This window comes from Parus major, chromosome 15, assembly GCF_001522545.3.
Source record: "Parus major isolate Abel chromosome 15, Parus_major1.1, whole genome shotgun sequence".
Classification (NCBI taxonomy): Eukaryota; Metazoa; Chordata; class Aves; order Passeriformes; family Paridae; genus Parus; species Parus major.
Window position 1 is genome coordinate 8,196,285 of NC_031784.1, and position 23,196 is coordinate 8,219,480.

The following is a 23,196-nucleotide window of genomic DNA, read 5'->3' on the forward strand; positions in this document are numbered from 1 at the left end:
CTGGCCCCTGGAGCACAAGTGCTCGGAAGCCGCAGTGGCAGGCTCGCTGTCTGTCTGTCTGTGTGTCTGTCTGTCTCCGGGATCATGTGGCAAAAGGGCCGTGCCTGCGGCTCGAGCGGCTCCCCCCGTGCGAGGAGTCACAGGACACCACGGGGCAGCTCCAGCTGGTATGCACTGGTACCGATATAATCCTGCAGCCTGTATCCATGAGACACAAGTGTGACATGGGAGGTATTTAAGGAGACACACCTGTTCTAGGCACAGGCTGGGTATTGCATGCCTTGGACATGGAAGGTTTTGGTGGAGCAGGAAAGACTCTCATTTTATCCTCCGGAGGGCTTTGCTTCCTTCTTTCTCCCCAGTTGCACATTATTTTATAATTCCCTAATATTAGGCACTCCTGAAGCCTGTTAGCACCGGGCTGTTTCAAAGGCCAAGCTGGTGTTTGCAGGAGAGAACAGCCTCTGCTCTGAGTGATGGTTTGGGTGTAACTGCCCCAAGAAAGGGCAGAGAATTTGGAGAATGTCGTCTATGTGTGGGGTTGGGTTTTTTGGTCCTTTAGATAATTTACATTTTGTGTTGTGTTTACCAGTATTTTTATTATAAGACCTCTGTCTTGAAATTTAGAGCAGTAAATCACATAAAAGTAATACCATCTTACAAATTTTTTACAAAAATATTTTGTCACTTTGGTTTGAAATTTTTGAGTGTATTTCCCTCTCTACTTACCATCTGCCCCCATCTCAAAAACTACTGTGAAACAGTTACTCTCCATAAGAAGAAGCAAGTAAATACAAACTAAATTTCATGGTTGCACAGCATAAAGAATTAAATTGCTTAGATTTTTATCTCTCTTTATCTGACACCTTTTTGGCAGAAGATAATTTTTTTTTTGCTATTGAAAAGGGAATGTATTAAGATGAAGGAAAAAGAAATTGCAGGGTCTGTCGTATGATTTGATTCAATCTGTCTGTCATATCTTTCAAGTAGAATGGAATTTTTCTCTCAAATTTGATGTGCCCTTTTTTGATGTTAATGTGAAATCTCCTAGTTTGCCTTAGTCTCATTCCACATGGGCCTTCTTTCCATGGATTCCTGCTCTTGGTGAGGTGTTAAGTGCTTGTTGGTTTGGGATAGCTTCCAGGACTGGGGAGAAGGCTTCTCTTACATTTGATAGACTTTTAGTGTGGAAATAGTAGCAACTGGGCAGTCTTTCCCTCCCATCTTTATTTTAAATAAGATTTTCAGGTAAACATCCAGTATGTCAATTGTTTGCAGAACTAAAGTAAAGGCTGGTGGAAATAAGAAGGAGGGTTGTGCTCTAGGTTAGTTTTGGCAGTCAGGTATTTCAGGGGGAAGGTGGCAATTCTCTTCTGTAACAGCTTTGCACTCTGAGTGTGGTGATCTGGAATAACCAGTCCCAGTCCCTGTCCCCAGACTATCCTTCTCAGAAATTTAAGATTGTTGGCAGGCGAGAAGATCCTGGAGATCCCTCAACTCCAGCCTCACTTGGCCTATGGGGTCATTGACCCTTACGACAAGGGGGTATAAATATGTATATTTTTAATCCTAAGCTGAAAGACGATTCCAGCTATATGCTGGTGTTCAGTTTGACCAGATCCAAACCCTCAAATAGTTTTCCTCCCTTGTGGGCAGACACATTTTTGTACATATGAATGTAAAAATACCTTTGATTATGCTACTGAGAAGCAGAATATCTTGTTGTAAGGAAAGAATCATCCCTTCTAGCTGTGGTGCCTCCCAGGCTGGCTTTGGGCCTCTGCAAATCACATTTTGCTGCATAGCCTGAGGTAGACACAGCCTCACTATCCCTGCTAGCTGGTAACAGTGGGCTCTCCCTCACCTCTTTTCCTACTGGATTCTCCCAAAGTTAATAGATGTGCAATCAAAATCTGAAGATACTTATTCTGGGTTGTTTTGGGATTGTTTTTTCTCGGGGGTGGGGGTGATTTGGTTTAGTGGTGTTTTTTGTTCCTTAACTGCACCCTGCAAAATGTCCTGGCTGAGTTGTTTCCAAATACTGGCATCTCCAGGGAAGGGGTTATAAATTGCTAATTTAAAGCCTGCAACAGGATAATTAACTAACCAGTTTGATGTAAATGGCTTAATGGGGCTTTACTAGCCCCTTTGAACTTAAAGTAGCACTAAAAAGTAAACTGTAAATACCTTCAAGGAACGTAGTGGCATGTTTGAATGTGGGGCTGCTTGGCTGTAAGGAGCAAGCCTGCTTGACTTGCCAGGAATCCACTGGCCTGTGTGACAGCAAACATGTCAAGGGGGTGAGGGGATCAACCAGGCACCCTTGGGGAAGGCTCTGCGACTACCTTGGTTCTCAGGCAGCACACACACTCTGATATATCAAGCTTTCAAACCTGTCCTGCCTGCTTTGGAAAATTTAAATCACAACCTCAGTTTAAATGCAACTGTAATGAATTTCATCAGGATTGAAGGAAAAAAAAACCCAACAAAAAAACAACAGAAAAACCAAAACCCTGAGGGGGAGGCAGCCACTAGAGTCCACCCTAATTTTCCTGCAGTTCTATTTGCATTAAGGTCTTTTGGCAAGTCCAGGCAGAAACACTTATTATACTTTCTTTCAGAAGACCTTGTTACCCACTGAATCTGCTGAGACAATGTACTGCAGCCCTGCAGCAGATTCCAGTTTCTGATGTATTTGGGGGGCTAAGGGGAGAATCTCCAGACTTTCACTCTTGCTAGGCTGTTACAAAGTTCTAAAGGAGTAAATCAACAACCATTAATCACCTAGAATTAAGGTCATTACAAAGTGGAAACATCTTCTGTAGTTAGGCATTGATCTCACTTCTGACTATGGAAACTGAGGTGTTGCAGAGGAGAATTTCAGGCCCAAAGGCCCACAGGAATATTCCCTTGAAGCTCTTCCCAGTCCCAGTGCTGCTCTGCTCTGTCCTCTCACTGTGCATACACCACACAGAGTCCACAACAATTCTAAGAACTTTTTCTTCATTGTTCGTCTGTCTCACAACCATCTTTCACCTATTGCCAGCAGCCTTCCTGGATACCAGAGGATGTTTTGGGAGTTGAAGCACAATCCTCAGTTACTGCTGTGACCTCTGACACGTAGGATTGGCTTTACAGCCAGCTTTGTTCAAGAGTGTTCCTGCTCCTTGGCTGTGCTTTACTGCCTGCTCTGTTGTGCTGCCCTGAACACCATGGGGCAGTAAGGCTGAGCCCAACTGGGGCTGATGCAGAAAGAGGGCAAGACCTGACCTTTTACATGGTGGCTCTAACTTGGATGCCCTAAACCAGATCATGATGTCTCATCCTCTGTGATGATGGCTCTATTTCTGTGTGGTTTGGTTTGGGATTTTTTTTTCCACCTGGTAAATAATGTATCATTGGCAATGTAAATGCTGGCCTTTAAAACAGCAGCATAAAAGCACTGAAATCTGTTGTAGAGGGCCATGATGCAGAAGTGCTACATCTTATTTTAAAAGCCATGTCTGCCAGGGGATTTAGCCCCGTGCTTTAATTACTCAGGTGTCTGTTGTATGCAGGGATCAAAATGCTCTGCTGTGGCCTTTAGAAGAGTTAATAACATGGCACTTTGCTTCTATGTGCTGACTGAAGCAGTTGGCACCATGGCACTACCTGCTTTCTGTGTGTGGGTTGGGAGCACAGCACAGGATTAATTTGGGGTTGTGTTGGCAAGGATCTGTCAGCAGAGCTTGCCCAGCTGCCTGTGCTATGCTGGAGCTGTTAATGCTTTACTTTTATAAGCACTAACCTAGAGCACATTTTAAAAAATTCAAAATACTGTTAGAGAGAGATACTTGCAAGTAGAAGAGCTCTGTACACACAGTGTTCATGGTTGGAGACTCCCTTCAAGGAACACCACAACACCTCAGCCTGCCAGCTTTGCTATCTTGGCATCTGACTGGGAAATGCAAATACTCAATCTTAATCCTTCATTCCCACACGCTGACATGTATCCAAGGGGAACTTCTGTGAATGTTGTTGTTATTTCCATATAACTTCAGCTGCTGCTTTGCTTCCCAGAACCTCCCCATCATGTGTCTCAGTGCAGTGTTTTCCAGGTCTTTTGGATTTGTTTCCCTAATGGAAGGCAGGCTTTAGTGTGCATGTCCTTATCACAAATCTGGGCAAGGGAGTTGAGGGCACCTTCAGTGAGCTCACAGGTGACACTAGGCTGGGTGGGAGTGTTGATCTGCTGGAGAGCAGGAAGGCTCTGCAGAGGGATCTGGACAGGCTGGATCCATGGGTTGAGGCCACTTGGGTGAGTACAACAAGGCTGAATGAATGTTGTAGCCAGATAGGGCTTGGTCTCTTCTCCCAAGTAATGAGTAATAGGGCAAGAGCAAATAGCCTCAAGTTACACCAGGGGAGATTTAGGTTGGATATTAGGGAAAATTTCAAGGAAAGGGTCATCAAGGATTGGAACAGTCTGCTTGAGGAGATGATAGAATTGCCACCCTTGGAGATTATCCAAAGGATGTGTAGATGTGGCACTTGGGGACATAGATCAGAGGTGGACTCAGCAGTGATATGCTAATGGTTGGACTTGATATTAGGGGTCTTCTCCAGTCTAAGTGATTCTATGATTTTATGTGGAGAAGAGGAACAAACCCTATGATTGGAGTGTCTGGGGCTGTTTTTATAAGGCTCTTCTCTTTCTAATCCCCCTCCAACAAGCCCTTTCACAGATTTTTAGATTCCTCACTAAATCCTTTATATAATATGATAATAAAAAATCCCCCTTCTAATATACATTTTGTTTTGAAACCCACCAAACCTGAAAACTAACTCTATTTGGTTTGTTGGCTTAAGAATCACATAGAAAATATAAGTAGAAACCTTGGGCCAGGACTCTGGACTCTAATTATCACTAGAGAAAGAACAAATGATGTGTAACACTGTTTTCCTGACCTCTCCTCTGTTTTCAGAAACATGAAACAGAAACAGTTTCATCTGACTATTGCTAATGTTAGAAAGTTGTGTAAAAATTAGAACATAATGAAGACAAATTTTAAAATGGTGTCTGCTGCAGTTCTTGGGTGTGTTCTCTCAATTGCCTCCTGCTTAGAGAGCAGCTGAAAAATCCATGTCCTTTTTCCAACACGTCAAAACCAACTTTTTCAAAGGATTCAGTAGCTGTGCCAAAGCACCTTGCCTATTTGTAAGTAAATGCATAGGGTTGGAACTGTCTCTGCCAGGGCCAGCATTCACACATGCAGCTGGCTCTATTAAATCAATTTGATGAATTACTGTGTACCTCCTAATTTTTCAACAGGCAAGTCCCTGCTATTTCTTGCCTGCACAAGATTAAACGGGCTTTAGCATTACATACCCTGTTATAAGACTGACTGTCTGGAGTAGGTGTGGGTGTTCAATGACTGCTCCTGGAAGGGTCTGGGGATTTGGCATTACTGTCAGGCTTCTTACACGAGGTTGTAGAGAAGGCAGGTGTGTGAAGACCATGTTAGCATCTGTGATGGAGGATGCCTTGTAATAAGAAGGATGCCACCTATGCGACTTATTCTGGTTCTTCAGAGACATTGACTTGTTTGATTTGGAATTTTGAGATGATTTTCCTGCTGTTAAAACGTATTCTTTGAGTGAAGTGCCTGCCAAGAAAGTGCCTGAAGAAGGGAATAGATTGACCCAAGGTGGACTGACTTGGTGGGTCAGAGAAAGCTGGATGGCATCAGAACACCCCAATGGCTGGTGAGGCATGAGCCTCAGGATGTGTGTGTTTCCGAGCACCTGCACTGGGGTGTAACAATGCCACAATTTATTCAGCCCTTCTCTGTGACAGAACTGCATGGAGCTGAATAATGTGCAGCCAGGGGCTGAAAGCAACTGGATCCTAGATACAGGTGTTTGGGAATGCACATTGCCAAGAGAGAGGCTTTAGTCCAAATGCATCCTCACTAAGAGCACTTCCTGCATCCCCTGTGTGTCTCTTCATGCTCTTCTATCACTGGGCTCTGCTGGATGTGGTAAGGATGGAAGAATTTTTCTTGTTCCTTCCACTCTAAGGTGCAGTATCAATGTTGTGGCTGTGAGCAGAAGTTTGTACGTGTATTACTCCTTGGGCCAGATCCTGATCCTATTTATGTAGGTATAAAACTGCTGTGTTGTTTCATCTGTGTTAGGGAACTTCCAGCCTCTCTGTCTGTTTTTAGGTTTTGGTTCTGGCTTTTTGGTTGGTTTTTTATTCCTTTAACCACTTTCCTTGCTGAGAGGGGAAAACTCCAAGGGAAGTGATCCAGCAAACTTTTAAAATAACCTTTTAGTGTGGGTTTGGTTTTGTTGGTTTTTTTTTTTAACTGTTGCTCAAACTTTTAAATATGTCAATTGTCTTTGTGAATTCTGAGTGCCTCTGAAACCTGCCAGCCAAGCCTAAATCTTGCAGGAGGTGTGGCTACATTTGCATTCTCAAAGCTCTCTGGCACAGACACCTGGTACACCTGTGTCTCCTGCTAGTTTCAGTACTGTCATAACTTCACCCCTCATGCCTGTTTCTCTGGTACCTCCTGTTTTTCCCAAGGTTATCTTCTAAAAATAGAATCTGTTACAGATTTTCACTCCTCCACACCCACCTTGAGGACAATAATTACCAATGAGATGGTTTTAATAATGCTGAAAGAAGGAAGGTGATGCATTCTGCTCTGCTCTTTGAGGCATTTTTTTTCCTGGCAGGGAAAAAAATGCACACATTGCTTAGCAATTTCATTAGGTGACAATTGTGAAGTGAGTAGCTTTCGAAATACTTAAGCTTGAGTATTTAAACATTTCATGGATTATCTGAAGAATAAAATTATAATGGTTTAGCACCAACAGAATTCCATGCAAAGGTCTCAATCTGAATAGAAAATATCTTCATTTTCTTAATGGTTGCTAAACTGGTGGAGATAGCTGAGGTATCTGTGGCGTTAACCTGTCCAGAAACCAAAGCCATGCTCAACCCAGGTGAGCAGAGATGCTTTTGATGATGCAGTTATCTGTCAGCAGCCAGAAATAAAAACATTTAGAGCATTCATAAGAGAGAAAAAACTTCTCTAAAATGAAAAAAATAATAAATCCGAATGAAAGCATGTAAGGGTTTGAGTGGGTGATGCTGACTTTACTGTCCTCTACACTATGTGTGCAGCAGCCTAGTTTTATTGTCACATAAACCAAGAGAAATAAAAGAGAAGCTGTCTCTATAGGCTACATGATGGAACTGGTGAGCAGCTGCTCTGATAGTAGGGTACTCTGTGTGTGATAATTGCCCACAGATAGAAATGCTGTGTAGAGGAATCATTGCTGGCACACTGACACAGGCTGGCAAACTAAACTGTTTGGTGGAAGGATAAGAATCTACTACAGCTCTTTAAAATCACCCTTGTTGTGATCATCTTGTGATCAAACATTACTTTCTTCACTGTGAATATAAGCATAGCACATTTCCCAAATGATCTCTTAAAATAAAACAAGATTGGTGCATAAGAGACCAAGTCCTCATAACCAGTAAATGTACAGGGCTACTACCCAGAGCTCAGAATGAAATGAGAACAGTGATGATGTTTCAGCTTTTATAGCCACTTCTGTGCTCAACTTTGACAATTATTTATTACCACTAATATTGTGCTTTGTAAACTTATACAGCGCTTTATGAACTAAGACATGTTTCCTATTTTAAAGATCTTATAATCTTGTGGGCTGATAAAGGGTGCAGATTATCCCTTGGATGTTCATAAATAGCATTAGCACTAAGAGTTTTATTAGCAGTGGGTCCTTTCAAGCCTGTGGCTCTTTCTTTTTCTTAACAACACTTCCCTAGTCAGGTGCCAAAATAAGGATTTCTACAATATGATGTTCCAGGCTGGAATAATGTGGGCATTCTTTGGTTTTGCTTGTAGTGAAAGAGCAAAACCCAAGCAGAGTCCCAGCACAGTGGCTGTTGCTCTGCATGGGTTTAATCCACAGCCTTTGCTCGCCTCTCTGAGACTCCAGATCTGGAGTTTGGGGGATGGCAGTAGAGAGCAGGCTCGGGAGGTTTGTGTGTGTGTGTTTGCTTGCGCGTGTTTTAAATAAACAAACAATGCAACAGCAACTTCAACAAATTGTGAGTGGTGCTAATTTGTTATAGTGCTGTCTTGCCTTCTGGCAGTGTTGATTTAGGAGAAGCTGAGCAGACTGGAACGGATGCAGGGAGCTGCTGGTTCTCTTGCTCTGGGATGTGTATATGGTTCAGCATAAAATACTTTTAAGGGTCCTGTCCTGAGGAGCTTTCAGATTACAGGGTAAAGCACATACATAGGCTGTCAATCTCCTTTTCAAAACCAAATCTTAGGCAAAGGTACCTTCCCCCCTGCCTTGTTCCACCCTTTCTACATTTTTAAAATTAAGAGAAGTTTTAAGTCTTAGTTCATGACAAAAGCCTGTAATTTGTGTACTTTGAGGACTGCCAGGAAATCCTTGACCTTGACAAGAATAGTGTGTAGGGAAGGAAAGGAGGAAGATCCTGTGCTTTGGACTGGAGCAAAGTTTTCAACACCCCATGACCTTGCTGGGCTGCCTTTCATAACATGCGTGGGGCTGTAATCCCCCAGGCTGAGCAGCTGTCTGTCAGGGAGGGCTGGCCAAATGTGCCCGAGGTATCTGCAGCCCTGGACCACTGCTGTGCAGGGCTGCAGGACAAAGCCAGCAGCATGGGAGCCTTGCTGGGAAGAGGTGGATTTTGGAAACACACATAGAGTGACCTCTCTGCAGTCTGTGAGATGAGTTTAAATAATGCTTGAAGTCTCAAGTGAAGAAGACAGAGGAACAAAACAGTCAAAATAAGAAGTAGGGGCTGAGGAAAAGCAGCCAAAGAAATTAAGAGTTCTGAAAGTGAGTAAACTGTGCTTTCCCATTAGGTCATCTTCAGTTTGGAGAGATTTGGATGCAATACAGGCAGTTTGCAAGACTTGGAGTCTGTTAGGCCTTTTACAAGCAATAGTGGCTTTCTGGCCTCCTCTCATTTGCCAGGCTCAGATGTGCTGAGATTTCTTGGTGGCTGCAAAGAGCCAAATAAAAAGTGTTCAGGGTGATTGATTAAGCATCTGACTTGGAGGGATGCTTGGTTGACAGTTCAGTCTTAATACTACCAGGACCAACTCTTACAGTGATTTGCTTGAAAGACTTCACCAAAATGAAACTTAAAACCAAAGATTTTTTTGCTAAGTACAGGGCTGAGTATATGGTCAGTTTTTGGGGAAAAGCAAAGAAAAAAAATGTGGGGAAGTGCTAAAAGTGCTGTGTTTAAGGTATCATTTATATTAAGAACTGTTTCTGGATCTAGAGATATGGGTAAAGGGAATGAGATTTTTTCTTATTGGAAAAAAACGAGACAGCAATGCTTGCTTTGCTGGTATCTGCACTGGTATCTGGCATATGGTGAGAGAGATGACATTTTGGTCCAAGACATTTACTACACCCCTCAGCATGGAAACTTGGTGTTAACTACTGCAAGCTCATGATATTTGCAGTATTGTGTATGCAAATGCTCCTGTGCAGATTGCATCTTTCTGCAGAAACGTTTGCTGAATCCACACAAGAAATGAAAATAAACAGGCCAATTGGGAGGATCTTTATCAAACCTGCTCTCATTTTTCCTAGTACTCTGGGGCTTTGTTTGCTCTAACAAACCATGTAACTAAGGAGTCTGAGTCACAGTCACTAGTTCCAGCTGCCTGCCTCATCCCTGTCCTGGACATCCCTCCCCAGTTGCAGGGACAGTTGAAAGGGTCATGCATTTGCTCCAATATTAGTGCATTTCACAACCTGCTATCAGCTTCTACCTGTGCTGACTCAGAGCCCTAAAAGAGTGCTGCAGCTGGGAGTGTCCTGTAGGACAGTCTTGGTTGGAAGAGGGTCCTGACATTTCTCCTTCTCCACAGTGCTGGGTGTGCTCTGCCCTCAGCATGGGATTGCCACCCCATGCACCCCTTGCCTACCTGTACCTTACTGAAGGACAGGGCTCAAGACTCACACTCTTTAGGATTAACTGGGGGGTAGCAATGATCCTTTAGTCACGTCCTAAATTCTTGCATTGTAAAGGGAGGATTTTGTACAGGCTCAGAGGTGGCTGGGAAACAGAAATTTTGCATACCAAAGGGGCCTTTGAGCTACTTCATTCAATATGGTGTTGTTATTTTTGTGCAAGAGGGAGTAAATAAATTAATTAAGTGAGATTAGCATTGGTCATTGGAGCTGCCTTTACTACTTCCAGTGCAGGTAAAACTAAAACTGAGTTTTCTTAGTTGTAGTAGGAAGAGGAGCCCAGCATCTACTGCTGGTCACTAAGTGGTCACGAGCTTCTGAAGCTTTGTTTTGTGCCACTGGTCTGTTCCTGACATCAACTGCACTCTGCAGATATGCAGGAATTTTTAGTGCTGGACTCTGGCTGACAAGATCTGCAATGACCATGCCTCTCCCCTTCTCCTCCCAGTAGATGTTTGGGTAGTCCTAGTCTCCTGTGTGTCAGCAGTGACAATAAATGTATAATATACAAGCACTCTATTTAGGAGTTGAGCAGAAGCTTTGTTTGACTGCAGTGAGATGCTCTAACAGTAGGAAACACCTTTGGTTGAAGCAGTTCTCTGCTAAACTCTGCCCTAGAGGGGAAATACAACTATGGAGCTCTTGTTTCACAGTAGCAAGAAACAAATTGATGTAATCTGGGTGTGGAAAACCTCGTGTTTGAGCTGCTGTTCAAGAAATACCTTTATGCAGCATTCAGCCTGTGTTAAACTAAGAATTGCTGGTATTGCTGAGGGTTTTGCAGAGTTGTGATGCTGGGAGATGCAGCCAGAGTTTAGGTTGCCTTAATGCTGTGCAGAGTGCGATCTTCTGGAGAGGGGGGAGCTTCAAATTCCTGGGGCTCTGGCCCATTATGCTTCAAGTGTGGTAGTTAACTGTGGGTTGGCCTGTTCATGCTGGCAGTGGTCTGTTCAAGCTAGTTCAGTAAATGCTCTTGGCTCAGCACAGCCCAGGTCAGTAGGCAAACAGTTGTTTACATTTCACTTCCTCATTGTATTGACAAGATTTAAATATCTTCAGCCTACAGCAGTCAAAACAGAGTGATCTGAATATAAAAGACCTATTAGTTCAGTGTGAAAGGGATTTGGTTACAGAGTTGTGGGGATAAGTATGCAGGTGGGAATGATGGGAACACTGTCCTGGGCCTAAGCCCAGCAGATATTCAGAAAGAATGAACTATCTCCTTGTACACTGCCCTTCTCACAAAAACCCATTCCATTTCTCAGGCCTGTGTCTTCCTTTATGCTTTCTCTCATTCAACATTAAGTATTATAGATATCTTCCATTTGGCCTTTTATCTTTTAAGGTTGATAATCAATTATATTCTCACTTTTAAAATATAAGATTTCTATCTCCAGAAGCACAACTGGAGACATGCAGCTATCAGTCTGATAAGAGCTATGCACATGTTTCACTTCACCATGAGGGTCTAAAAACATATGTTAAATCCCTGCCAGGCTGCAGGCTTATTTATGTACTGGTTTTTGGTGGGTTTGGGATTTTTGTTTTGTTTTCACTGGGGCAGCATCACCACTTGTGGATAGGAACCTGTGCTTAGCATCTACTCTGAGACTCCTCTATGATAATCCTGCTGGAGCTGATTAGAGGATCTCTGTGGGAAGGATATGCACTGCAGAGGATGCAACCAACTTGTCAAACCTAGGGTAGCTGTGATATGTGCCTTTCCCTGACATGGAAAAGATGATGCTTCTTTTTCCTTCGGGCAGGGGAGGGTGGAATTATAGATCTTAAATTTTGCGACGCTCATACAAGCTGCAGTTCACCATGAATCAATTTGGTCTCCAGTCTCCAAGAATGGAGATTAAAATATCAGTGAAGTATCATTATAAACAGGAGAGGGTATACCCTGTCTTCTTCTCCCACCTTGCACCAAAGTATCCAGCCTGTAACATCTCCAGAAGATATTTTTAAAGGCTTGGGAAGTGGGACAGGGAAATGGGGACAACACAGCAGATCAGATTTGAAGAGCTCTTTTTTGCTGCCTGTACTGTGTTAGGAATGAGACCGTGAAGCTCTGGCACCAAGCTGTTCTTGTCATAGAGGCATTTCTAAACGGTGATATTTCCTTGCCTGAATTTCTGGGCAGAAGGAAGCTGGTGCAGACATCCTGGGATCTGCTGGTTTTGGATACATGTGCACTGGTCTCCCTGAAGCTCAGTGCTATTGGGAGTCATGAACGTAAGTGGCCAGGGAGCATCAGTAAGAAACTTACAGAGTCCTTCTGTTCCGCTTCCGTCACAGTTCAACAGCTGTGGGGAGATGGGTGGAGGGGAGGTTGTTCTAGCAGTTACATATTTAAGGCAGGTGGCTGTTTTAAAATGTACGTTTCAATTTTGATTGCAGTATTTTAATTGCATTTAACAGCGTCCCTGCTGGTTCTCCATTCTGCATCCGTGCAGCCACGTTCTATTGATGGCCTGTTGTGATTTCAATGGAACATCATGGGATGTACCTGGCACGTCGGGCAGCACTGGATGGAGGTGCCTTTAGCCCAATGTACCTGGCATGGTAAGCGGCAACCAAGTGGTTAATCTGCATTCTACTGCTCATAGTTTCAGCTTGTATAGCAAGGTGTTCCTGCTTTGCTGCAGCCTTGCACTGACTGGAAATCACTTTGCTCTCCTGATTTTAGTGCTTTCATGCACACAGGGCCCCCACCCTTTTCACCCATGGAGATTCCCCTTCCCTGGGAAGTTTGCCATGCAGTAGAGAAGGGCCTAGCATTGTCAGGCTCTCCTTGTTATTCTAGAACATGAGAGAAGGGACTGGGAAATCATCTTACTATTTTTTTCTCTCCTTTTTGGGCCAGGAGCTGGTAGCAGTTGAGCAGGTATTGCCCACGTCCCAAATATCCAAACGTTGCCGCACAGAGGTACCAGACAGGTGCTTATGTCCTTAAGCAAAGCTGTGCCGTTTCTGCGGGAGTCCTGCAAGAGCTGCCTCAGGGAGCCGGGAGGGCAGTTCTGCCTGGCACTAATTGGAATGTAACAAACTAAACAAGGGCAACTTTCAGTTTGCTGATATGGTATCTGCGAAATTATCCTCCATCCTCCATTTTCCTTCTCTTTTCCACACCCACACCTGCAAAATCAGCTGCACATCCTGCTCTGTCCTGCATGCTTTCTCTCCCTCCCCCAGCTCTGCAGACCTCTGCCCGAGTAACTTCACATGTTGGTCTTAGCTATTTTAAAGTGCTAAATATTTGTGTGAGAAAAACAAGGGTGCTGCATCCTGTTTTCTGTTTGAGCCTTCTTCACAGAGCTTTTGCTGCTCCACTGCCAATGATGAAAATGCATGTTTGTGCCTCAGCTTCTGAATTCTGCTGTTTGACTGCTCACAGGGGCTGGGGATAGGGAACTATTTGGACTAACACAGTTCCAGCATTTCTTCCCATGCTTCTGCTGTTCTAGAATGTGAATACCTCTAAAAGTCATGGGCTAATGATCTGCCAAGTGCAGCTGCTGGGGGCAGGTTGGTGGCCCTGAACCACCCACTGCACTGACACCTCTAAGGGTCCTGGTTCTGTCCGGATGTGGGGAAAGATCAGATGAGCCAGTGAGGAACAGGAAAGCTCTCTTCCCAATGGGGGTCATTAAGTGCTCAAACAAGTTGGTTCATCTGAAACTGAAGGGTGCAGAAGTCATCTGTTCCAGTTTCACTCAGTTCCAGTTGCAGCTGGATGCAGCATTTTTAATGTCATAAATTGGTGGGAGAGAGCAATGTAGGAAACAGTGGGTTTCGTTTTGTCTTGTTTTTCTCCATGCTCGCTGCTGCAGTGTCTGCTCAGTGCAGCTTAACTGCTTGGGAAGGTGGAGAAATAAGTAAGCAGGCCACTGTCTTTTCCTGGGTCTATTATAACATGCACAGTAGGCTGACGTTTTAACAGCATCTAATTTGATACATCACATCTAATCTGTTTGTTGGTTTTTATCTGCAGTACTGTTAGTTCACTGTTCAGGTGCTCGGTGTCTAGCCTTCTCATCCAGCCACAAATCCTCTACGTGAAATGAGTGATTCCTTAGATCTGTTTTTGATTGATTCTTTGCTTCACTGGTGTTGCTTCTTAAAAGGTAAACAATATTCATGTGCTGCAATCTATAACTCAAAGATTAAATCAAACAGCATCTCCTGCCAGAGGTTGCTAAGATAACACATTTAGCATTCATTCAGTAATTCTTTTAAGAAGAGATTTAGTGATATTAAAGAGAATCAAACCTGTAGTGAATATGTAGATTTTATACTGTTGAAAGGGGTGAGGGGATTTATCTTCTCCTCTGTTTAACAATTTCATTTTCTGTGATGTCCAGAGTCTTTGTGCAAACTGAGAGCAAATGAAGTTTTTCCTGCTGTGTAGTGAGAGCAGCACAGCTCCAGGAGCAGCCTGTGTGTTGTGCACAACCTTGCTGCCCATGGGGTCACAGGGTGTCCCAGGTTGGGCACAGTAGCTCGCAGTTACCCAGCTCCTGGGGCAATATTGCTTATTAAGATGCTGTCGGCTCTTAGCTTGCAAAGCTTTGTTTGATGTGTGGCATCTGCTTGCAGCATTACTATATTCTGTGATTTGTGCCCTGTACTTCTCGTGTCTTTGCATGTGCTGTGTCTCTGTCATGAATATGGTGGAGGTAGTGGAGAGCCTTAGTCTTGTTTCATTCCCTCCTTGCATGGGACCATTTGAGCATATTCACTGCTCACTGAAAAAAATGTGACTTGAATGTGAGGTAATCAACCTGAATCTGGGAAAAGACCATCACTGTGCTATTTGTCCAGAGCCTTCTGTAATCCTCTTTTAAATGCAAAGGGCTGAACTTTTGCACACCATATTCAATGTTTAAAGACTGTGGCCCCAGTGAGACATCTATGTATTCTTGAGGTCTTGGGGTTGGGTTTTTACTAGAAACGCATCTGAGCCTTTTCTGAACCAGGGCTCCTCTGAACTGGGAGTATGGTTTTTTCTGATTTTTTTTGCAGAAAACAAAAAGGGAAGAGTTATTAAAAATGATACTGAAATACAAGAAGTATAAACTCACTGTCATTTTTTAGGGCTTTGGGGGATTGTGGTGATGTTATTCAAATGTTATGGTTTGTTAAGAGACACTCTCTGCAAACGAATGGATAGCAAGGCCTTTCTAAGGTTGCACCTACCATTTCTTTGGGCAGATAACTTTTAAACAGGATTTAAACTCACACTTGTCCTTGGTCCCATGCTTTCAGCTAGAAGTGAGATTCTAGTAATGCTGTAAGTTAAGGAATAATGCCTGCTTCTCTTTTGCTAACAACATTTCCGACACACTTTTCTTCCTCCACCTCTGAAATGCATCATTGTCAAAGAAGGGTTTGTAACTGTCCACCTCTGGAAGATACCTGGACTGGATTCATTTTTGTTGAGGACCTCACAAGATACACAAGGCAGGTTGCTATAAGGTTTTTGTCAAAAAGGGATGTCAGCCAAAGGAGTGTTCTCTGAGCCATACTCCTGTCCTGGTCAAAGCCCTTGGTGGGCAATTCTGACAACATTTCAAACACAGTGCTCTGAGATTGGTTGTAGGTTCTGCTGCCTTGATTCATTACATTCATTTTTTGGGGGATGTTAAATCCACGTTAGACTTCAGCTAACAAATTCAAATTTGATAGGCGGCGTGATACTGCTTACACCTGACCACTGCTTTTAAAATCTACTGAATAGCCTACCTTATACATATGTCCTACTGAACATGAACAGTTCTGTAAAATCCGACATGTGAGATAAATAGAGGTAATGTAAACAACTTGTACTATGCGAGTTTTTATGCTGCAGAACATACTGAAGTTTAATAATATTATCTTTCCCATGAAGGTCAGTAGCAGAATTAGAATTCTTACTCTGTTTCCAAGGCTTTGCACTCTGCAGGTTCATTACCTGGTTTCAATATCATTTAAGACAAAAAGAAAAAAAAAAGTAAACCAAAAAAAAGTAAAATGCTAAAACTATTCTGCATTGATAGCTTTCTAAGCCTTAAGGCTTAGACAACTTGCATGCAACGATTTCTATACCTCGGCTTTAAGTGCCACATCAATGGGAAATAAGCCCACTTTTACTTCAGTACCATCTTATTATTATTATTATTATTACTAGTAGTACTACTTTGTTTAGGCAGAAAATATTGGCTGTACTGTTTCCCTTCCTTTCGCATATTTGTCCTTTATGGAACACTTAAAAATTATACCCAGGGATTTTGTGTGTTACATGCATGGAAAAGCACCATTATGTTTGTAGTGAAATTGTAGTACTAGGCTGTTTCTTGCTATCTTGAGGAGGATGCATTTATATAGAGAGAAGCTATTAAGTTGCAAGCCATGTTTTTGTCCCCCCCATCAATGTATCTCCGTGATACAGAAGTAAGGGCTCTTTCTGGCCTGGCTAGATAAAAGTGGGTATTTTGTGCCTCTGTGCTGCTGCTTCTTCCCCATAATCAGCAATTCTGGAAGCAAGCCACTAGAACCAGACAGTGCTGCAACTCTGATGTGACTAACTGCATCAAAACTTGGTTTTAAAGTGTTCAGCACTGCTCAGTGGAGGTAGCCCCTGTCCTGTCACATTTTTCAGATTCTGCAGGGTGAGTTTCTATTACAGAAACATTGTAGGTGGAACTAGCACCACGGCAAGCCTGTACTTCCTTCTTTTGGCTGCCACCCTTTCTAAAGCCATCGAGCTCTGGAAACAACATCCATGTGCACAAAGGCACTGCGGTGAATCCACCATCTTCTTGGATTACCATCCCCTACTGAAACAAAATCAAATGGAAAAGCAGAGCAGCCTTTTTAGCACTGGGTCAGGGTGGTGAGCCAGAGGGATCTGTGTGGATGCTAAATCAGATGCTGCTCCTCTTCTACCAAAAGCATAAGCAAGCACCAGGCTGACCAGCAAAACAAGTGAAGAGCTGTGTCCTGTGGAAGAAGGGAAGCACCTGCTCAGCAGATCTGCTGGGAAAAGTACCAGGGTAGTCAAGCAACAACGCTGGAGGAAATACTGCATTTGTTTACTTTTTGGTAGCTTTTTTTTATAAAGCAAAACTTCTCTGTTGTGCAGAAATGGATGATATAAATTTACCACCTTTCTGCCAAATGAAATCTTTCTATTTATCATCAGATAGTGAGAATCAGGTTTAAGGGAAGCAATTTTTTTATACTAACAGCATCAGTCCTTATTTCTTTTTGTTGTGTACCTATACTTGGCATTGAGGGAACATAAGGCAGTCTAACACTTCATTACTTGGACTGTGATGGGAAAAAGTGTGGTAGTGGAACTCACAAACTACAAAACAATTAACTGATGATGATTTTAAGAGAAAACTTAAACTCTTAATTTCTCTGTATTTATGGCTTGCTTCTCCTTCAATTAGAGAGATGTTTCAATAATATGATGAACTGGGAAAGGAAGAAAGGAAGTAGAGGGCTAAATGGTGGTTGTGTTAAATTTTGTATTTAATTCCTACTTCTGAACCTCAGAAAGTATTTAAAATCAACTTTAACAGATAAATGCAAGTAATAGTTGGCATTTTCAAACAAACAAACACACAAAAAGAAACCCAACAAGGAAAAAAAATTAGAATTGATCTTGGATTCCCAAATGCAGCCCCCAGATTGAATTCTGGGTTTTATGGATTGTAATATCTACCAAACATGCAACTGCAGGTAGTTCTGACATATCTCAAACTTGGTGTTTCCTACAGTTCATACTACTGGGAAGGCCAATATAAGCATCTAAACTAAAATACATCATGACTACTGTTTGTGAAATGCAGGTAATCACAATTTTCCTCTCTTTACAGTATTTCAGGACAGAGAAGCTGTAACTTGAGAGATGTTACTTGCCTCTATTATTTTAAACAAAATTATTTCAAAATTAAAGACGGAACAAAATTAACTTGAGAAAAATGTTTCAGATTTTTGAAGACATTTGGTGACATTTAGCTAGCTCAGCATCCTGAATTTCAGCCAGTTGAGGGTTGATTCTAACCCTACATGTCAATGGATTGGGATATGGACATTGCCAGGGGAGTGGTTTTTAAAGCAGCTTTTCATACTCTTAAGGAGACTTCCCATTCACACCTCAGTGTGGGTAATTCCATCTTCAATGGATTTAGTTGCTAAATGTCATTTTCTCAACCCTGGAGCAGCTGGGTGTTATAAGATTTCAACATGTAACAGCCAAGAAACAAACTACACGTTAAAGCAGGGAAGCTGCAGCTTATGCTAATTATTTTACATGCTCAGATATGCAAATGACAGCGAAGTAGATGCTTCTCTTTTCTTCCTCTTTTTCTTGCTTCTCATCCTCCCTACAAGTCTGTGTTAGGAGAGAACATTTTCCCCTGACTATTGTTTTTATCCTGGTATCTTTTGAATAGTGATTCCAGCCAATGACTACTGCTTCTGTAAAAAGATAATTACAAATCTGATTTTTGAAAGATTTGAATCAAGTCTTAGCATTAGAAATATTTCTCTCTGTATCCCCAGCAGGGTCACATCTTGCAGGGCTCAATGTACTCAGATCTCCCTAGACAGTGTCAAGCCTTACATAGACTGCACTGTGTTAAAGCAGTCAATTAAATGTAAGCTGTTCTAGTGGAAATAGCAAGCTCACACCTCTCATTGTCCTGTTTTGCAGGTGGTAAGGTGAAGGTGAGAGGAAGAGAAGGTGGAGATGGAACTGCCAAATCATGCCAAACAACTGCTACTGCAGCTGAACCAGCAACGAGCCAAAGGTTTCCTCTGTGATGTGATCATTGTGGTAGAAAATGCCCTGTTTCGTGCCCATAAGAACATCCTGGCAGCCAGCAGCATGTATTTCAAATCCCTTGTCCTGCATGACAACCTGATAAACTTAGACACTGACATGGTGAACCCAACCGTGTTCCGGCAGATCTTGGACTTTATTTATACTGGTAAGCTCTTAACGACTGACCAGCCTGGTGAACAGAACTTTAATGCTCTCCTCACCGCAGCAAGCTACCTCCAACTGCACGACCTGGCAGCTCTCTGCAGAAAGAAGCTGAAGCGGAACAGCAAGTCCTTCGCTGGCAAGGCCGGTGGCCTTGGTGTTGGGAGATCTGCCAGGAGTCAGAGACTTTCCACTGCTTCAGTCATCCAAGCTCGCTATTCAGGGTCAAATGAGGGGTTGAAGGGCTCGCACTCAAAGGAGCTGTCAAAGGGAAAGCTCTCTGATGACGAGGTCTTCATCAGCAGCTCCAACCAAGAGAACTGTCACTCCTTAAGCAGGGGAACCAGCAAGAATGGCGGTGGGAGCAGCAGTGCGAATGGGAGCACCGGTGACCAGGAGCTAGGCCTCGACTTGTCCAAAAAAAGCCCCTCGCTCCCTGTCGCAGCCTCCCAGGATGACACGCAGCACAGCGAAAGCCAGCAAGGCTCTCCCCAATCTGCCTCAGCCCCTGCAGCCAACAGTGCCTCATTGTTCGACGAGTCTGGTGTCGGAGCCCCCCACAGCATGGCAGACAGCAGCGACCCCATGGAGATGGATCTGAACGAGGAGTGCCACCACTCACTGACAGAGAGCAGCCAGCGCAAGGGCCTCCGGCACTCGTCCCGCAAGAAGGAGTGGATCAAGAAAGACAACGCCTTTGACCGAAAGGAAGGGGGCAAAGAGAGGGACGAGGGTGAAGGGCTGCCCAATGGTATCCTGCTGGGGCCCTTGTCCAAGTCTGTGGAGAGGAGTCTGGCCGGGGCCTACGGGGCAGACCTGCCCTACCCATGTAAGGAGGAGGTAGAAAACGGTAAGGAGAACAGTGATGACAGTGGCCAGAGCGAGAGTGAGAGCGGCGGCCATACCAGTGCCAACTATGTCTACCGGCAGGAGGGGTTTGAGCCAGTGGCCTACGGTGACAACCTGTATGTCTGTATCCCCTGTGGCAAAGGCTTCCCGAGCTCCGAGCAGCTCAATGCCCACGTGGAAACGCACACCGAGGAAGACCTTTACATCAAGGAGGAAGGCACATACGGCAGCAAGGATGAAGCTGAGGATTTGTCCAACCCCAATCAGTCCTACGCTGCGGAATCCCGGCCCTTCAAGTGTTCAGTGTGTGAGAAGAGCTACAAAGATCCAGCCACGCTGCGGCAGCACGAGAAGACTCACTGGCTGACGCGGCCCTTCCCTTGCAACATCTGTGGCAAGATGTTCACGCAGCGGGGCACCATGACACGGCACATGCGCAGCCACTTGGGGCTCAAGCCCTTTGCTTGCGAGGAATGTGGGATGCGCTTTACCCGGCAGTACCGACTAACAGAGCATATGCGTGTCCACTCAGGAGAAAAACCTTACGAATGTCAACTGTGTGGTGGGAAATTCACCCAGCAGCGCAATCTGATCAGCCACCTGCGAATGCATACCTCTCCCACATAAGCCAAAGACTCCAGAATGAGCTTCAAGCCCATCCGCAGTGATTTACCTTTCTGTAGACTTGCTGCTTAAAAAAAAAAAAAGAAAAAAGAAAAAAAACAAAACAAAAAAGGGGGCAACTCCCCATACTCTGTTCAGTCATGAGAGGCCTAAACAAATGTAGCTTTAACATTTAAAAAAAAAGTTCCTTTTTTTTTCCTTTTTTTAAAAAAAAGAAAGGTCCACAGCCAAGCTGATGCATTTAGTCCCAGTCTCCCTTCAAATTCTGATGACCTGGCAAGAAATGCCTCTTCTTTTTGCACACATCGACTGCATTGCCATATTGCTTATCTGGAGCAGGTAGGGAGACCTTGGGGAACTTTCAGCCTCTGCTGGCTCCCCCCTGCCTCATTCTGTTCTCACTGTACTCACCTCCTTTCTTAAAACCAAACTCAGTAGGGGTATTTCTTGCCATTAAAAGAAAACAAAGTACACCTTTTCCGTGGCCTAAGTAGCTGTGAAATAACAGCATTCTCAAGTGCAGAAGCTGTGTCTGTGGACCATCTCACAGGGTTGGCAGCCCCACCAGAGACTGTGGGAAAGCCACAGCAGTGGTGGAGCCCACCCCCATCCTCTGGGCTGGCGATGGTGGGGGGAGCAGCTCCCAGGGCTCCACCAACCCCAGTACTTCACTTAAAGAAATGGTGAAGCCTCCCTTACCATCCCTCCCCATTTTGGTTTTGATCTTTGTCCTTGGCACACGTAACTATGTGCCACCTTCTCCCATAAAACACGCAAACCTCTTTTGCCTTACCCATGACTGAACAGGGACTGGATGCCCTGGGAATTTCTTTCAGTGAGCAGGGGGTCGTCTTTACTTTTCTAGTAGTTTCGTATGAATATTCTTTGCTTAGAGGTACTTGTTTTATTAAAGGAAAAACCATTGTAACGTTTATGTGAATGTTTGAACTGGAAGGTCTGAGGTTAATTCTAGGGTGGGTGGGTGGGGAAGGGGTTTGATGTAGGCTGGACTTGCTACAAGTTCCATAGGTACTTTTTTATTATTTTTTTATTTTATTTTTTTGTGTGTGTGTATGTTTTTAGCTTTCCTCCCTCACTAAAGAGCAAGTCTGTGTGGACAGACTTGTTACCTTTGCTACCTCTTGAATTCATGAGAACAATAAGATGGTTAGTGAAAGATTAGGCATTTTTTTCTTTTATTGTAAGTAATTAAATGTATAAAAGTAGAAGCTAAATTAAAGTTAAGGGATTTTTACCACCCCGTCCTTCCATCAAAAGTCAACTAGAGAAATGTTAAAGCAAAGCTTGGCCAAAGACAAAGCAAAAAATACACTGAGCTAGAGGCTGTGCTGGCTGCTTGGACTGGCTCAATTCGCAGTCTCTTGGCTGTCTGTAGTCACTTTTAGATAAAAGCAGAAAACTTCTCTGAGCTTTTTGGGCCCTTTCCAGCTTTGTTTATTGAGTCTGGATACTATGGGGAGGGGAAAATGTCCCCCTCATCTTCCACTCCCCCAGCACATCTGGGTCAGTCTGTAAACACCTGGCAGGACAGAGGGTGAGGGCATAGCAGCCTATAATTTACTAGAATCCAGAGTGCAATAAGGTGGGGGAGAGGAGGAGAAAGCAAACCAAAGTGTTTCATATCCTCCCTTTTAGACAATTTAACACACGCACACAAAAAAAAAAAAAGAAAGAAAAAATGAAAAGAAAAAGAAACAAAATGTTCTTGCAACATCTGCCTAAGATATCACAGCCAACAGCTGCTATTGGTTTAGGAGAGAAGACAGAGAGAGAACTTTGCCCACCAATTCTTGGCCCCCTTGACTTTGTTGGCGTGACCTTGTGGAAAGCTATGGCTTATTTCAAGCCTCCCGTGACTGTGGTGGTAAAAATTCACAGCCAGTAGAATCATCCCTTCTGAAATGACTAAGGTTTACACTTGCATTTTTCATTTGTTGGTTTTTGGTGTTTCGTTTTTTGTTTGTTTTTTTTCACTCAAACCAGTATAGTCTCTATGCGTAAGTTTTACCAAACCTCACGTTTTGTCTTTTTTTTTTTCCTAAAAAAAAAACACAAAACAAACAATTTTTAAAAGTTTTGACCAAAAAAGAAAAAAAAAAGAAAAAAGTGAGCATGTTTGACTAAAACAAAGAAATATAAGCTTAATTTTCTGTTGGGGTTTTTTCCTTTTTTTTTTTTTTTTGTTTTGTTTTGCTTTGTTTTGTTTTTTGTTTTGAAGGTAGACTAGTCCATAAGAAGTTTTTGGGTCAATTGAATGAGGAAACTGGAATCCAGGCTCCAAGCAATAGACAACCCAAAGGCGCTGAGCCTCGGCCTGGTGTCACGTTACAGGGAACACTCGCCCCTCTCCAGCCGCTCCCGTGTGCTTCTCCCAGTGCCATTGTCCGCTTGCTCCCGGACGCCTGCGAGCCCCGGAGCGCAGGAGGGGTGCACGAATTTTGGTTTTGTCTGATTGTGCTGAGACGCGCTGTTTTCGGGGGTTAAGTGGGCTTTTAGCGTCTTTAGCACTTCCATATTTTTGAATATATACTGAATTGTTTTCTCCTTGATTCCTTGTTAACCCCCACCCTGAGAACGTCCCCACAGTAGTCTTTAGGGAGGATAGGGAAGGCCGTGCCATCTACCTTGTGCTCAGAGCGACTCTGAGCAGAACCCAGGGACAGCTGTGCAAG

The 23,196-nt window shown here is 43.6% G+C and overlaps 1 protein-coding gene across 1 annotated transcript in view; it reads left to right on the forward strand.

The window, feature by feature from the left end:
- Positions 1 to 21,451, forward strand: part of HIC2 (HIC ZBTB transcriptional repressor 2) — a 33,420-nt gene extending 11,969 nt beyond the window's left edge. Inside the window, exons 2-3 of the mRNA XM_015643758.3 lie at positions 12,475 to 12,618; positions 18,758 to 21,451. Of these exons, the coding sequence (XP_015499244.1) occupies positions 18,794 to 20,506 (1,713 nt within the window). The 5' untranslated portion in view covers positions 12,475 to 12,618; positions 18,758 to 18,793 and the 3' untranslated portion in view covers positions 20,507 to 21,451. The remainder of the gene's footprint in view (positions 1 to 12,474; positions 12,619 to 18,757) is intronic.
- Positions 21,452 to 23,196: the final 1,745 nt, after the last annotated feature.